General features: G+C 42.8%; 1 protein-coding gene across 7 annotated transcripts in view; it reads right to left on the bottom strand.

Moving 5' to 3' along the window:
• ACTN1 (actinin alpha 1) overlaps positions 1–17500 on the bottom strand; it is an 80324-nt gene that overhangs the window by 4122 nt on the left and 58702 nt on the right. For 2 of the 7 annotated variants that reach the window (XM_085224964.1, XM_085224967.1), the window contains 12 exons: positions 13982–14074; positions 12646–12876; positions 11965–12112; positions 11249–11399; positions 8802–8910; positions 8189–8329; positions 6012–6194; positions 4965–5099; positions 3915–4094; positions 2863–3009; positions 836–916; positions 233–298 (listed from right to left, as the gene is read on the bottom strand). In XM_085224964.1, the coding sequence (XP_085081090.1) occupies positions 233–298; positions 836–916; positions 2863–3009; positions 3915–4094; positions 4965–5099; positions 6012–6194; positions 8189–8329; positions 8802–8910; positions 11249–11399; positions 11965–12112; positions 12646–12876; positions 13982–14074 (1665 nt within the window). The remainder of the gene's footprint in view (positions 1–232; positions 299–835; positions 917–2862; positions 3010–3914; positions 4095–4964; positions 5100–6011; positions 6195–8188; positions 8330–8801; positions 8911–11248; positions 11400–11964; positions 12113–12645; positions 12877–13981; positions 14075–17500) is intronic. The other 5 variants (XM_085224965.1, XM_085224969.1, XM_085224966.1 and 2 more) reach the window with 3 other exon arrangements.

The following is a 17500-nucleotide window of genomic DNA, read 5'->3' as shown; positions in this document are numbered from 1 at the left end:
ACAGTTTGATAAATATAATTCTCATTTGAAATACAAAGAATTAAGACAATGATATCATTTTTTAATTTTCAGCTGCTGCTGCAGGACAATTTTACATGTACTGCATTGAACATCAGTTGCTGGAAAATAAGATCGTATTTACCTTGATTCACTCACTACACATTCTCCCTTTCTTTCTGAAGGTGGCTAAAAGAATCACTTTGAACAGAAGTGATAGAGGGCTCTACATTACCATATTGTAACCCATGGAGATAAGGCAGGCTCGGAAATCTTCACAATCCATCATACCAGTCTTCTTCTACAGAGTGCGATGCAAAGATGGGAAAAGCCAAGAGAGAAAAGGAAGACCAGTCCAGAGAGAAATGAACCCACATGAGACATTACAGAGAATGAGTTTTAGGGAGGAGGAGATGGAAAAAAGTATTTACGGGACAATGAAAACAATGTAGCAAAGATAGTTTGTGAAACCATGATGTAAAAGTTGTTTTGGACACAGAATAGTTAGCAGACATGGGAAACAATGACGAAAAAGCGGAAGATATTACGCAAGACACAGTGAGAGATGGACAAGAGGAGTGGTAAGTGACACAGAAGTAAATGGAATAGTTTAAAGACATAAAAGGAATTCCCACAAGACAAACCATTACAGAATTAAGAAGGATCAGATACCAAGGTACATTTAGAGATAAAGTAGAACGGAAAAGTGATGCATATATAGTCAAACACAAGAACGGCAATGACAAATAGATTAAGACAAACAAGAAAAGAAAGGAAAAAAAACCGTTATTTTTTCATAGCTTAATATCTGTCTGTGTTCACCACTAGCATTCAGTACCTGTGCATCGTTTCCAATATCGTAACCCAAGCTGATGAGACAGGCTTTGAATTCCTCAGGGCCAAGTGTGCCGGAGTGGTCCTGGTTATGCGGTGTGCCAGGCAGCAGGACATGCAGTGCCAGTGGGGTGACGGTGTGGGGCAGAAGGAAGGGAGACACAGAGGAAATCAAAGGGAGGTGGAAAGACGACAAACAGGTGCACCATGCAGTGGGTGAGAGGACAGGGAGAGGAAGAATGACATGCAGATAGAAACACAGGAAAGAAAAATAAAAAGTGCACATTAGATATCACAATGACATTTCAGGATGTGCTAAAAATGCTCTTGGAACAGTTCCTTCTGAGAAAGCTCATCACATCTTGAGAGTGTTTGAACGATAAAAACAGTCATTGCTTAGAAGCCTCAAGACCTCCACCTCCCAAGTGAATTACTTGCATCACTGCTTGTTATCCACAGTGCCAGAAGCCCTGTTTTGCTAGTAACCTGGAGTGCAGGTAAGCAGGAAGAGGCAGTGGGAAGCATTGCCTTATTCTTTTAGTCAAAAGTCCTACCAAAGGAGTAGGTGAGGGCAGGTATGTTTGGCAACACACCCAAAGAAGCTGAGCTGTCAGGGCATCCCAGGAACAGACAAAGAAAAACAGCTGAAGCTCAAGGGAGCAGTGTTATTGCTGTACTCATGAGACCTGCACATAAGGTGGAACTCTGACTGGCAAGCTGTTTGAAGTGTTCAGCTCTGAAAAAAGCACTGCTGTACAGCATGGCACAATGAGGCTTGGCAGCTGCTCTTTCCCTTGCTTATTCCCTGCTCTCCCAGTGTCCAGATGTATCCACGATCACAAACTACCACATGAACTGAGAATCCCCATTTGCCCCACAGAATTTTAGCTCAGGACAGCCCCAGGTACTGAAGAGCCCCCACCAGCAGCCACCATCTCTGGCCATAGAAAGGAAGCTACAAACATCATTGTGGGGCCAGTTCCTGTGACTTTTCTCAAACAATCAGCTTTTTAAAGGCAGCGTTAAGCCCTTGTAACTCAAATGCATAGCTGAAGATTGGGAAAGACACAATCTTTTTGCATTATCATTCAGACTGTTGTGGAGGAAAGGGCAAGTGACATACAGGTAAAAATGGTAAATCTACAGGGCTGGGGCCTGCTAAGGAAGGAAGACATGGTATTGGTTTTCCTTTGAAAAGCTAGAGAGGAGCTCAAATGTGCTCAGCAATCTGAAATGCTGTCAGCCTCTGAGAGGGGAAGCAGCAGCCCTGCTCTCAGGAGATCTTTCAAACAGTCTGGCTCATGCAGCAAATGGTGGAAGGCACCTACATTTTCATCACTGATTTAGTACCTGCAGGCTGATCATGGATTTCCAAACATTGAGGGGGTTAACAACTGAACCGACAGCCAGTCGTGAGATGGTGTCAGGTTTGGGCTGCTGTCTCTGCGTGAAAGTTTTCTGATTTGGTTGATAGAAGGATGCTAGCTGATGGCTTCTCACCATAGAAGGAAGAGCTCCAGGGAGGGTGGATAATAACCAAGGGGAGCATTTTCTTTGAGGAAATCTTTTCTTTTTGTATCTGTTAGTGCCTTGACATGTATTTCCACAGTAAGGCAAGACAGGCTTTACATCAGGTTTATTTACACTTTGCAGTGTCATGCTGAGCATAGATGCTCCATACAAAAGCAATGCTGTTTTTTTCAGTATCAGTTTATGTGATAGTCTATTGGAGTGGAGGATGGCTGCTCCAAAGGATTCTATAAATCAAGATAGTGAAGCTGAGCTAAAAATCTAATTTCCTAAATAAGCCTTCAAACATTCTCAAACTTTATCTTTACCAGGGATCTTTGAATTTCAGATATCTTCCAGCCTAATGATCACTTCTCAGTCTCCGTGCTCCACAAGAGTGGCATTTTTAAGAATCAAACATATTCTATTGATCTAATTTTATCATGGTGACTGTTTCTTATTGCACTGTGCAGTCTACATGGAAGCTTGCAGCTTACCAAGCTGCAGTCAACACTGACTTACCCTGTCAAAATGGTTGAAAGAGGCTCGGAACTCATTCATCTGTTCCTGGCTTATTCCTTTGGCATCACGGGTCAGAATCTGGTTTTCCACTTCATTAATAGTTCTAGCAATTGTTGTTAATAGCTGCTCCCAGCCCACTCGAATATGCTGGAAAAAAAGAGAATAAGACAATTTTAAAACTAAAAAGTAGCTCTAGCTCCTCTAAGGCTACTAGATCAACGTGCCACTTGTGGCAAATTAAGTGATCCTGATGGCCAAGGCAGTCTATTTGCTCAGAAGAGCTTCCTTCTCATCTGCCGTGTGAGCCAACTGGATGTTTAAAATGTGAATTTTGGCAGGAGAAAGTATTGAAGAGGCCGCTTTCTGCTCATGATAAAGTCCTGGTCCTATTGCAAAGGTCCTTTCCCTTGTAGCTTAGCACAGTGGGGGCCTCATCACAAAAGATGATGCTTATAGGACTTACTTGGACAGAAAACTCTCTTTACATGAACCAAGAAAATAAGTGAACCACAATCCTTGGAATATACTGATGCTCCACAACATCTGTGGCCAGAGCTAGCCAGAAACAAAAAAGCAAGTTTCAAAGCCTGTCTGTGTTTTGATGGACTCCTGTTGAATTCAGGTTGTTTCCATGAAACCTCATGTTGTCAACAGAAAGCCAGACTCTTATCTTGAAAAGGTCCTGTTGGACTTTTTTCTTCTTCCACGCTATAGCAGCTCAAAATCACCAACACTTGTCTGGGCTTTCTAATTCCAGTTAGTGGGCTAACATAGTCAGCATACAAGACCAGCCAGTTTTTCAAGCAATACCGTTGATCTTATTTAGGTTATTTCTATTGTCTGTATGAAGTACAACGGACTGAGTTGGCACAAAGTACAGTAAGGCTGAAAAGAATTTCAGTGACATGATGTCACGTTCTGTCAAGCTCTCCACTTTCCTAAGAACCACAACATATTGCCTGAGTTGGATGCAGCTGGTGCAACAACAGATCGAGCTGTCTGATCTGCTGGCACTACATACCAGCAGGAAAAAGGCACTGCAAAACATTTACCTCCATGGTGTAGTTGGTGTGCTTGTTGTCAAAGATAAGCGCCTCCTGGATCTGTTGGTGGTCTCCTTCCAACTGGTCGATCTTTGGTTTGTAATTCACAATGCTTTTCTCATATTGCCGCAAGTGGTTGAGCTGGTCCTCCAGAGTCCCATGCATCTCTATTGAAATACGGCCAATCTCCTGCATTAGCAAAGCCAAAGGTATTAGACCCTGTTAGAAGGAAGAGCCTTCACATGGCTGATATTTATTAATGCAGCTATTTCATGCTTACACAGGATGATGAATCAAAACAGAAATACATCTCAGAGAGAAGTTACTCTAGATGAGCAGACAGTGTCAGCAAAAATTTCAGCAGAGCCTTGAACATTTTCCAAGTGGAGTGCATCATATAAGACGCACCTAATCTAAGGATGCAAAAGAAGGAAACTGTAGTTCATAAGCTAGTACTGGAGGAAGGCAGAATTTTTCCTGATGCATTCTCTGCCACTATGTTAATACTTCTACAGAGTAATATTTCTGTAACTGCTCTCTTCTATCTCCTATCCTCATTAACAGCTTCATAATTTTCATCTTACCAACTCCTATGTATATACTATGTATTATGAATTATATATATTATGAATTACTTTAATTCATAGTTTACCTAAAGAGAGAAGATCTCCATTAAAAATGTTTCTCTTCTGCTGATGTTCAGCACACTAGATGTACTTATTTTCCCATGTGTAACAAGAGCCATGTGCAACTGCTATGAAAGCAGTTCCATAAAAATACGCTTTTGATGCAGGGTCTTTCCCATGCTGCATATAAATTCAACTCTATTAGCATACCAGTGTTCCCCATTCTGGGTAGCATTCTTTACTAAAGAGTTAGGGGAAGAAAAGTACAAGCATTTTGGTAACTGATACCAATCTTTGGATTCTCTGTATTTTCTATAAAAGTTTCCCATGTAATCTCAAGGAATAATGACTACATCAGTAGTAAAAGGAGAATTAGAATAAAAGGATGAGTGAAAAATTACAGAAAAGAAAATGAAAATGAGAAAAGCCATACCTCCATCTTGGTCTGAATCCAGGGACCGATGACATTGGCTTGTGCACCAAACTGCTTACGAAGTCGCTCATTTTGCTGCTGGCGAGCGTGTTCTTCCATTAGGGCTTGATCCCTTCTAGGAACCAGCTGCCGCACCTAGAGCAAAGAGTAACAAAGTGTGCATTTCATACATATGAAACCAAATGAATAATAACTCTAGAAACTGACGCAAGGAAAGGGAAACAGAGAAAGTGCAGAGTCCCACTGTGAGGGAGCTGCTAAAAAAGACTCAGAGCTGCCAAAAGTGCTTAATCCTGGCCACTTTTTGGGGGAGCCCCAGGTGGAGTGGGTGTTGGACCTGGGCACTCTCTACGGATAGGGTTAGGTTTTGGAGAAAGCACAGAGCTTCTCTGTCAGTGTGGTTGCAAACAGGCCTGTAAGAATAGGGAGAGGAGTGCTTGTTCTGAAAAAAGGCAGTCATAAGCTTCAGGCCGTGCAGGGAGGCTCATGGAATATGAATCCTCTTCAGTGCAGGATGAATTCTGCAAATTCATCTCATGCCATGAAAAGCAGCTTTCATCCACTATCTGGGGTTTTGGTGCCTGTTATTTGCTTAAATGCAGTAGTTGTAGTCTGCCATTGATTTTGTGGTAAGAACCATCAGCACAGGCTGGTATTGAGAGTAACTGCTCTGTTAGTACTATAGCATTAGAAGGCTCCTTGTCTTTGGGGGCTGAATATCTGAAGGGTTGAATAGCAGAGAAGGACACTGACTCCCATACTATACTTGCTTTTCAGGTCAACTGAGAACTTAAAACCTCGAAGTTCTAATTTCACATCTTTCCCTACAAAAATAAGAACAAAAAAAGATCTGACACCCGTAGGCGTTTATTTTAAAGGTCTCTTCCACTTATCAAGCACGTGGCATTTGAGCCAAAAACATATGGCAAACGTGCAAAAGCTCAGCAGTAAGCGTGAGAATAACAGAGAAAGTAATTCCCTTCCTAGCGCCCTAGTGACTGAGCAGCAGCCTTCCCCACGCTAACTGCAACGCTGTAAAGAACTCACATGTTCCCATTTGCCATTGATCTCCTGTGGGGTGATTGTAGTGTAAGGATTCGTTCCTGCCATGTTGACGTGGTACGTTTGGACAATCTTTGAGACTTCATTGTGGATTCCCAAGATGGCCTGTCGCTCCTTGTCGGCATCTGGCAAAGTGGCTTTGAACTGTTCATGGGCAGTGGTCAATCCCTGTGGAAGGAAGACAGCAGCCAAAAGAGCATTAGTCACTGAATTAGTCACTTGACCAAATACATCTCTGTTGAAGTAACTGCAAAAGCTTACACATTTCCAGGATACAAAACAGGCTACTCTAACAGACTTCCAGTATCTCTCAGCATCACTAAACAGGTTCTTTTAAGTAGTTAAATGAAGTCTCCTTTTCCCTCTATTTGTTTCTGTTCCATTTTCACCAGAAAAAGAGATCACATCCCAAAACATGCTGGAATAATTCTGGCTCACAGTTTAAGGGAAACTGTTTCTCCAACACTGCTGTGTGACAGGCTGTTAGTCCCCTTAGGGAAGACTGAACTGCTAGCATTACTCTAAAGTGGCCATATCTCATGAGCCTAAATGCACCATACAGTTCTTCTCCCACTAGATATGTACTAGGTCTACAACAAATATGACTCCAGATGAATAACAAAGTCAGATCCAGTCTGATCAGTGTAAGTTAGAACTAGATGAAGGTCTTTCAGACCGCAGCAAACCTGCACAGGCAACATAAGCTCCTGCTGTTGAAAACTGCTCCCTCTCCCTGTACACAACAGGCTCTTTCTGTTCCCCATCTGGCTGTGGTGCCCAGACTGTGATCCAAAGACTGAAGGTGGGGGCATGCTTGTTGGCAGCTTGTGGACAGCTGACAAGCCAGTTGGTCCTGGCTCACTTCCCACTGCTTCTCTAGGCCTTTAAGATGTTTCATCCCAGAAGTCTGGAAGATCAAGAGTAGGGAAGCAAACACAGGGGAAGAGGCAGCAAAACAGATGTGAGACAGAAACACGTGCAGGGATAATGGAAGGAACGGTGTGGACAGAAGAGGGAATGAAAGTAAACCTCTTAACTGGCCACTTTCTTACAACACATACACTGTAACTACTTTTGTAAAATTGCTTCCTTACATGGTGACTCATTATTTTGCAGCTGCTGCAGTGCCTGTAGAAATATAATGCAAGTCTGGGAGACCTGGGGAATATTCTGCAGTCACAAAGAGATGATGGAAATGTTTAAATGCTCTTCAGATTTGTTTTGCATTATGAAAGACTTAGTGAACCTCCTGCTGGTTTCCCACTCACTGCCTCACTGATGGCCATATTGCTGTCAACCATTCCTACAAAGCACTCATCAGGTTTTGACAAACTGACCAGGTCCTGAGAAAGCACAATGTCAGGAGGAAATTACAGCAGTAGTGCAGCAACTGCTAATTGTAAGAAAATCCTGACTGTACATGTCAACCGGCTAAATCCAAATGAATACCTAGATTCTTTTCAGGAGCCTATCAAGCAGAAGAAACAGACTCCCCTCTAGAACCCAGAGAAGGATAATTCCTGCTCTCAAAGGTCAGAAAATTACCTACAGATACTTCAAACTCCTTTCATTACACCCTCTCAGAAGAGGAGGTCCCTGTTGTCTTGCAAGAAATCTTTGGCTTCAAATGGCAATCTGCTAACAAAGAGCAGAATCCTGATGTTTCCTCTGCTCAGCACTGAAACCCAGCTGGCAGCTCAATAGTCACCCTCATGACACATCACATAGGACCAAATGACCTGAATATAACATTACATGGGACAAGTGAGCCACAGAACCTGACAGTAGTAGTTGTTCATTTTGATTAAAAAAAAAAAAAAACAAACAACAAAAACAAACAAAAAAAACTAACAAATGCAAGACACTAAAAAATTCTCTCAGCTTTCCAGCTCTCATTTGTAAGACTGGAGTCACAATGAAAAATCCACTTTCAGTTCTTTGTACTCAGCTAGGATAGCATGAACTTGACTCATATCTGCTCAGATACAGGTTTTTGGAAATAATCAAGGAAAAGCATGATCCTTTTTGTTGCCTGTGCCATGGCTTATTCACTAGAGCATCATCATCAAAACATGACCTAAAAATCCATCACCATTAGGAATTCAGGTGACCTCTGACTTCCCTCTATCCCAGCACAGCTGGTGCAAATGACTGCTCTGTACCTGGATCTCCTCAATGGTGTGAACAATGAATGTGTCCTGCAGGTCCTCCATGGCCCCTTCCATCCAGTTATTGAAGGGGGCAGCTCGTTTGGCATATTCCAGGTACAACTGGTCAATTGTTTCCAGTAGCTTCTCTGTCCTCTAAGCATGCACAAAAAGAAAATCAGGGAAGATAGTTAGAGAATAAAAATCACACAGATACATGGGTTCTTTGAGTTGCTCCTTCCTTTCAGACCTCCTTGGTACTCTCAGGAGGGCACTACAGCAAAAGTCTCTGTTAAGACATTACACACAGGATGGATTTTTTCCTCACTCTGAGGAAAAAGTATGAGGTCCTTTGAAACAAAACAAACCAAGTCTTTTCAAGCAGAATAAAATTACAAACACAGAAGACTAGAAACAAACCAATAGCCTGAGCAAATGAATGGCACTGTAATTGGGCTGGAAACAGAGAAGGAGGTTAAATATTCTGAGACGCAGCTCTGGGTTACAGTCTGGGATTTCTAGAAGTGAACAAAAGGGCTGAAATAGGACATTCATGCCCACTGTAACTTGTTTCCCACAAATGACCTACTCATGTAATCGCAAAGGTTGTTTTGGAGATTTGACTCACCTCTAAAGCTTCTCTACGTTTCTGGGTTAGGGCACCCAGATTATCCCACTGATCACAGATCTTCTGGCACCTGGCATTGACACTTGGAGAGTCATAATAGTCCAGCTCACTATGAGGGGTGGAGAAAAAGAACAAAATACCAAATAAAGGCTTTTTGGAGAAGAATGATAAATACATTAGAAGTCTTTATCAGTTTTAAGAATAGATGCAAACTGAAGATTTGTGGTCTCTGCAAATGAAGTATGCCAGGAACACAGTAGTATCTATCTTTGGAGACACTGGCACATCAAACAACACAGAACAGGAAGAAAAATAACCACACTCAAGGCTGTTCTTAGCTACCTGATGGGAATTACTTGGCACTGGGAGAAGGGAGTAGAGTCTTTACTTGGGTTGGGAATAAGCAGATTAAAAGCAGTAGTATGCTCCTGTACTCTGCTTAAGAACATCACATAGGCTAGCTATATGCATGTACATACATCAGGAGAAAAGGCAACAGTGATTTCGTTACAAATGCAAAGAAGCCACTTAAGATTATTTTAAGAGGAGAGGTGGCAATCTGCAGCAACAGTTTGTTTATTTAGGACAATTCCTGAATTACAGTGCAAGTTTCTCTCCGATATGCCAGACAGATGGTGCAATGTCCGTAGCCTGGCATTCCTGGAAGAAGGGCTGTTAAGAGCATGGCTGGAAAATGGGGGGTAGGGGTAGGCCAAAGCTTATGGTTTTGCACTGCATTTTGCTCTTGGTTCTGCAGATGATCAAAGAGGGAGAAGCTTGTAGGCAGAGGGAGACAAGCCCTGAAAACTGTGAAGTGTCACCCATGAAAGAGAAGGTGGAATAACTTGCTGAGCTACCAAACGACCCTGGGCAATATGATGAGCATTTCTCTTAAGCAGTAATACAGGTTTCAACAGTTTCCTCCTACTTCATTTCTTCCCATCATTGTACTGCCCCTCCTGAGGTGTGTGGGCACAACTGTTGGTAGTCTTGCAGGAAACCAGTCATGAAACTGCCTTGGGCTAAAAATAACATTTTCTTTGCTGCGTTTTTAATCCAGATCAGTTCCTTGATCTACTTTGCTGCACAGCAAGCACTGCAGCTGAAATAACTGCTCCTGAGTCTTGCCTATAATGCACTCAGATCACTTGTGCTAGGGAGTCAAATGTGCCCATACCCCCACACATGCCTGGTACAAATGGTCACAGACCTTCTTGATCTCCCTGGCAGTGCATCTGTTTGGGGAAAAAACTGCTCAGCCATGTATATTTGAAGCCATGGTGTCTTTGCTAATGTGGGAGATGGCTTTTGGAAGGATGGTAGAGCATTCTGTTCTCACACTTCGGAGGAAATTACCTCTCCCTCAATTTAGGATGCATCCTTTCCTGTCGCTATTAGAGTTGCAGCTGTTTTGTCTGGCACGTAGCATTTGCTTTGGAAGTGACAGGTCAGCTAATGCTTGCTGACTAACTAGCCTCAGTTTTAATCTTACTGACATGGAGGATTGCCTTGAACTCTCCTCCTGTTTCAAGGTCAATCCTCCAGTGGCAAAGGGAACACTTCTTAAATCTGCGTTGATAAAGGAGATAATGATCTTGATCCAATAATCCTGATTTTTTAGAGAAAAACAGTCATTCACCCCACGGGAGCTGGACTCATCCAGACAATGTCTAACTTGAGATAGGTTGATATAATATGGAAGTATTTTGAATTATAAGAAACAAAGTGAAAGCCAAACTGCTTGGACTGTTTTTGCCAAGAAATATGCAGAGCTTAAAAATCTTTCCCTGCGCTCCCCCTAGCAATCAACTTCCCACTCTGATGAGACACCATTTATCCTGGTGACTGGTCGCTCCTCACTCCAGGAAAAGGTGTGGAGGTGAATGTTTCTAAACCAGGGGGAAGCCCAGAGGGAACTGAGTTACTGGAAAGAGCCCTGGTGCATGGATGCACATGGTGCATTATTCTTGGAGCAAAATGCCTGCAGTGGCAACAGAGGCCATGATGGGCTGAAATAACCGGGTTTTTTTCTTTACTATTTTTGATAAAGCAGAATGAATTGGGAATCTCTAAAGTGTATGCTATCCTCTGCTATTTCCTTCTGTTCCTGGAAAAGCACAGTGCTTCAACTCTGAAACCTAGCAGGGGCCAGAGACAGGTTTCCTCTTTAGGAAAAAGTTCACAGCAGCATAACAAGCTGGAAAAGAGTGGAAACTTGGCTTGAGAATGTAATTCTGCCTCCCCCTCATCAGCACCCACAACTCAACCATTTCCTGGCCTGCTTTTCTGGTGTGTCTGGATACTGAAGAGAAGTATCCTAGATACAGTTTGGAAACACTTGGACTTCCCAACATTTTTGTGTGGGAATGATTTCATGGCTGTCCAGAGGGCAAAGCTGATCAGGCCTCTCTGGCCCCAAGGATCAGATGTATGTTGGGGTGCCGTACTTCAGCTCTTGTGCAATAGCAGCAATCTGTTCCACGCGGTCTTGGTGTGCAGCCAGGTCGCTCTCAAAGGCCTCGTGTTTCTTCAGCAGGGCCTTTATCTCCGAGAGGGTAGCAGTTTCATAATCCTTCTGCTGCAGCATCGCTTCCTTACCTGGGGAGGGAGCCAAAGGACAGGAGAATGAAGGACTGGACCCAATGCTCCCAAAGCCAGCTCCCTTGCACCTAGACAGCCCTGGGCCCTCCATTTTGCATTTTCCCCACTCTAGACACTTCCCAAGTCTTGCCCTCACACATACCTGCCTAGAGTTGCAAAATTATAGCTTTCAAACCACTGAGAATGAGTTTGCCATGATCAGCAGAGATGCAAATAGTGCAGCAGCTCAGGTCTCTGAAGTCATAGTTTATACCGAACTCATCTTATTAGGCACAAACTGCTGTGCTGGTTCTGTAAATGTCAACTGCAGCATTTACTGTACAGCAACCTCTTCTCTCCTCTGCAGCTCTATTTTATCCAAGAATCTCACTCTGTCAGCTAAGGAAAGCAGATGCAGTACATAGATCACAGTGATCTTCATGATTTTTTTCCTACTAAAGTAATAAGTGAATCCCTGAAAAGGAAAATCTCATAAAAGAACCCATATACGATCCATCTCTTCCTCCCTGCATAACTGACAGAACTATGTCAGGCAATAGAAAGCATGTAGGCTGGCATTTACCATCTGTCCAGGACTCGTGAATAGATGCCTTCTGCCGGAACTTCTCTGCCAGGTGATCCAGCCTCTCTAGCCTCCGGATCTCATTCAACAACCACTCCTCATAGCCCTTCTCAGCCTGCTCTAGGCCACCCCAGGCATTGTTTATATCCTAGAGACAGAAGCATGGGAAGAAATAGAGGTGAGAAGTTAGGCTAGAAGTACTTCAGAATTATTCCCAGTAGGCTACACGGTTCAAATTGGTTGGAGAGAATGGGTGTGGGCTTTTAATCTCAGAGGGTTGTGCAGACAGGTCAAGAAGACAAAGTGTCAGACTTAAGATAAGCAGGTCTAGTAGTAATCGGGATATTCTTGTCTGCATGAAGAGAACTTCTCTAAACATTCCTGCACACAAAAATACAGCAAAACTCAACCATTTCTGAATTAGAAAGAATGAGAGGCACCTAGACATCTCCTCATAAAGGCACGGACCTTGCGAAGAACCTCAGAGTCTGGATTAGAGACGGAGGAGCAATGTTTTCTTACTCCTCTCTTATCATGGAGTTACTGAACTGTATTCTGTGGGATTCCTACTACAGAATAGTTCACTCTGAAGGTGGGCATTGCTCTGCCCACCAATAGACATAAACAAGTTTCATTTTTTAGAAACAGCTTGGGTATATACACTCAATTGCACCCACTCACAGAAACCATTTTCCCTTCTGAAGGCATGAAGGCTGGCCTGTTGCTGAGCCGTAGCTTGGTCTGCAAGGTGTTGAAATTGATCTCAAGTTGGCACTTCTCTTGGACTTTGGGGGGCTTGTGCAGGCGGCGGTAGTCCCGGAAGTCTTCCAGTTTCTGCTGCATGGCTTGCATGGTGTTCTCTGGTGCTCGATTCTCCAGCCAGGGGATGGTGCGACGGATCCACTCCAGCAGCTGAAAAAAGCAATGACAAGAAGCCTTGAATTGAAACTGTGTTAAAACTACAGGTGTTGATCTGATCTTACTAGGGACCGTTTACTTTTGTTTGTTATCAGAAAGATTCTACCTACAGCAGAGATAGTAAAGAAAACCTTGCCAGCTTTTTTGGGATTACATATTTTTTCCTTATAAGCAGCCCATTCCTTACCACACTGTAAGTACTACAGTAGTACTGCTTGTACAGCACTGCAGTACAACATGCTTCAGTCATGGCTTTCACACAATCAGGACCAAACAATGTTCTTAGACTGCACTAAAGCCTGAGAATTTTGCTGGGCTGTTGCACAACTAGGGGATGCTGTAAGACATATTAGCTCCAGAGGTATCTGGAAGGAGAAAGCAAGTTGCTCCCACTAGTTACGCTTTTCTCACTCTAGCTGCTTAGAAGTCAGCATTGCCCTTTGAGTTGTGGAGCTGGCAAGGTGGCAACAAGCGGTCTATTGCGTGAGTGAAGTAGTATCCTACACTTTCCAAACCAGGCTGAAAACAGGCTTGGGGGCTATGTTTGACCTATGTTTTCCATCTTTCCCTCCATACTTATCTTCCACAAGCATACTCCAGACCACATTTGGTCACTTCTGGAGTTTCACTGATGTCAGTCTGTCAGCCTTCTCCATTAACCAACGCAGCCTCAGACTGTATTGTACACAAATTCTTTCCAATTATCAGCAAACACATATTTCTTTCCTCAGTTATCTACCTCTTGACTTCCTTAGATCCAATTCCTGACTTCTGCACTATGCTGGCATACAATTTGTATGAAAGATATCATTAGACGTATATATAGATCTGAGCAAGACAAGTCAAAACAGCTTGATTTTTCCTTCAATTTTATTATTGTTGTGGCTGCTCCTAGTAAATGAGAAACTTAAAACTGCTACATGGGAATTTTCCACTTAAAAGCCAATTTTTCTTTCATTTTTCTCAAGCTAGAAGGGAAAGAAAGAAGATTCTAGGAAAACACAGGCCAATAGCACTGCCCAGGATTAGCTGTAAATGTTAAATGCAATTCCTTTCTACATAACACCACCCAGAAACCAACAGCACCACAAACACCTACATCACTGGCCAGTTTTTCATAGTCTTCCATGAGCTGTTCATTCTCTTGGTTGACTGCCAGCACCTTGCAAATACGATTTGCTGCTGTCTCCGCCTGCCAAAGAGAAGAAAAACAGGAGAAGGGGAAAAATGTGAAAAAGTTATAAACCAAAGTTTGCTGCTTAGCTTCCTGCTACGTACCTGTAGGCAAAGTCTCCTAATCTTGGCTCTTGCAGCCTGTCTGTGCTTCAACACATCTGTCCTAATCTCTCTGCATGTTATCAGAACTTCCTTAATATTTTTTTTTCCCCTTCTAAGGAGAGTACATTCCTTCAGAGATTCTGAGCTTATGTGATCCCAGCCCTGTGTGTTGTGAGACAATCACATTTCTACGCTTTTTCAGAAGCTCTTCTTGCAAGACTGCCCTGCTGTTTCCTGCCAAAGGGACACCAGCTACCTCTTTATAATGACAGTTTCTGTCATCACTTCCACTCCTCTCACCAACATGCAGAGCTGCAACACCAGGAACTGCATGGTGTCAACCTGATGGGTCTCTCGACTTACTTTTACCTATGGAACATAATACCTATCTGCAAGAATCATAAAATGACTTAGGTTGGAAATAATCTTTAAAAATCACCTAGTCCAACTCCACTACCATCGGCAGGGACATCTTTCACTAGATCAGATGAATATATTTATCAGACTTTGGAAATGTTCTAGATTTGCTTCGAAGATAAAGTAGTAGATATCCTTGAATTTAAATTCAACTCGTCAAAGATGTCTTCCAGCATTCCTTGTATTTCTGGCACCCATAAGAGGACGATGTCCTCCAGCATCTTGCTGCGTGACACCTACCAGTTAGGTTCTTATGATCTAGCTGAAAAGAGGATTGTTTTTCCTCCTTTCTTGGTAGTCTTTCTGCTTACTCTCTCAAAGTAAATCTCAAGAGAAAAAAAAAAAAAAAAGCCTGTTGTTAATCCATAGCTGTTGGGTTTTTTGTTTCGTTTTTCGGGTTTTTTTTTTTTTTTCCTCCCCCCCCACATTATGTGACCAAAACCTGTCTCTCTGCAGAGAGCTGGACATGTTAAAACATGAATTTGGAACACAGCAATGCTCAGAAAAAATTCCAGCTATGAGCTCAGGAGTTAACAGCCTGCCCCAGAGTGCCACAAATGGTTGGCAAGGGCAATATACAGCAAGCTGATTCATGTACAATGTTTATCTGTGGATCTTTGCAGCTCCCCTTATCAATATTTTGGCAGATGTAATGCCGTAAAGCCTCAGAGGATGTGGCCCTGTGATGGATGTCAGGACAGTGTTAAGCACCCTCTTACTGCAGCACAGCTATTGCCCTGGCGCCTGTGCGGATGCTAGAGCTACCTATAGGATCCCTACAGAGGAGTTCTCCTCACTGAGCCACAGAGACCACGTGGAGATGAAGAGAAGGACACATGCCAGCATTACAACAGGCCAATTGTCAATGCTGTGCCCTGTCTTAAAACTCTGCAGGAGTGATGCCAAAAGAAGCTTTGCTGAGCTTATAGCTGGCAAGTTTCAACCTCTTTTTATTTGTAAAAGGCCTTTTACTATCTGTTTACTCAATCTTCAAGGCTGTTTGAAAAAAAAAAAAGCTCTAATTTTTGCAACTGATGTGAGGCAGCAACAACAGCAATAAAGTCACAGGCTATATAATGACGAACAGATTGCTGAAATCTCAGGGGACATGATGATCTAAGCTATTTTTAAGAAGTTCTAAAAATGTATATTCAGTGATCCGCCCCTTCATTAAAGTCGGTCAGTTAGCAGATACACAGATATTAACTAACTAGAAACATATCAGAGCAAACTGTACAAGAGAAAGCCATTTCATTCCAAAAAATTGCTGTAAAAAGTGTAAATAATGGTTCTATTTATGAAAGCTTGTACTTTGATCTGTTTTTTACCAAAAGTTTGTACTTTAATGGGTAACTTTCTGTTAGTCAGAGAAAACCTTACAGGCATGGGATCTGTCAAAAAAAACAGGGCTAGAGCCCTACCATGATGCACCTAGTGGCTGCAGGGGACCAGCAATCACAAACGTTTATCTCAGTCTTCCCAGGAGAGGAGCTCTCTGTACGCTCTTAACTCTCCATTTCTTTTTTATACCCTTAGAGCTCATTGGAGCAGCAGCTAGCTGTGCAGGAGGGACCCCATTTGGCATAGGCACATTTACATCTATCTGACAATAGATTTCTTCCAGCTGCCTGGGATTGTATGTGTATATACGTGTTGAACATCTGTCCAAACACAAAAGCCCTCTGAATGTCAGCAATTACGACATTATTTGTGTTACCCTAATGGTTGACACACAGAGGCCAATCTTCTTCCTCTCCTGCACCAGCACAAGCTCCTCTGGGGTTCTTGCCTACTCCAGACACGCTGGAGGCATGGGGCCGCACTGTCAAGATGCACCATCCTGGGGTCTGAAGTCTGCATAACTGTATTCGCCAAGGACTTGTGTGATCTGATTAGCTTTGGTACAGCATGGCACTGACACATTATACTACTTTCTGTCAAACATTATTTGGAGGGCAAGCCTAGGGCACTCTGCTTGATACTGCACTGCTGTGAGATATGCATGTCCTGTTGGGCAGGCTCAAACAGAAATATGAATAGCCAAAGAATAGCAGAAGGAGCAGTAACTTCTCTGTTTTTGTCTTTACTGTAACCCTGACCTGGACTGCTTAAGTTGGATGTGGAATTGTGTCTCTAGCTCTTGGTTCCAGGTCTCTTCTTACAGAAGGATGATAAAGGAAGGCATTCTCATAGAGGACTACCTAGGGAGAATGCCTGCCTGCGGTCCTCTGGCCTCAGAGAATCATCCCAGAATACTGTATGTCAAACACAGTCTTTTCACAAAATGGTAAAACATTAGTTAGAAATTTTCACCCCCAGAAATCAGGTTTATATTAAAATATTATATAAAATATATAAAATATTAAGCTGACCAGTAGTAAACAATCATGCATTTAGTGTGAAAGTCAGAAGCAGTTAGAAAACAAGCAAACCAACCAAAGCAAGTATACCTACAAATATATATATATAACAAAATGGCATAAAGAAAAAGCAGCCATCTACACACACATCAGGCTGGGGACCCTGTACCTTCAAAAGCTCGGTACAAGAGAGTGAAAGAAGCAGAAAGCGGCTCATGGGACTTCCCCTTCAGGACTGGTGGCAGTAATGAAAAATCTGAATGAAAAATGGAGTGATATCACAGTCAGTCACCTAACCGTGCACGAGGCGGCAACACGTTACAAGACACTTTGGGCTGGGGCTTTCACTCAGTCATCGCTCTGCATTTGCCCTGGGATTTGAATCTGTCACTTGGCTAAAGTATGGCTGGAGAGCTCCAAAAAGGAAATGTGCTCCTCCTGCCAGGTCACTGCTAAGGTGCTGGACCATCAGGCTTCCTAAAAGTTTAATTAGTGATTAAATCTATAATTTTCTGTATAAACAAATTACACCACATGGGTTTTAAGAAGTTCCATCACTAGTT

The sequence above is a fragment of the Meleagris gallopavo genome, chromosome 5 (assembly GCF_905368555.1).
Source record: "Meleagris gallopavo chromosome 5, MGAL_WU_HG_1.1, whole genome shotgun sequence".
In the NCBI taxonomy this organism is placed as follows: domain Eukaryota; kingdom Metazoa; phylum Chordata; class Aves; order Galliformes; family Phasianidae; genus Meleagris; species Meleagris gallopavo.
The sequence above is the reverse complement of the archived record's forward strand: the minus strand, read 5'-3'. Positions and strand labels throughout refer to the sequence as shown.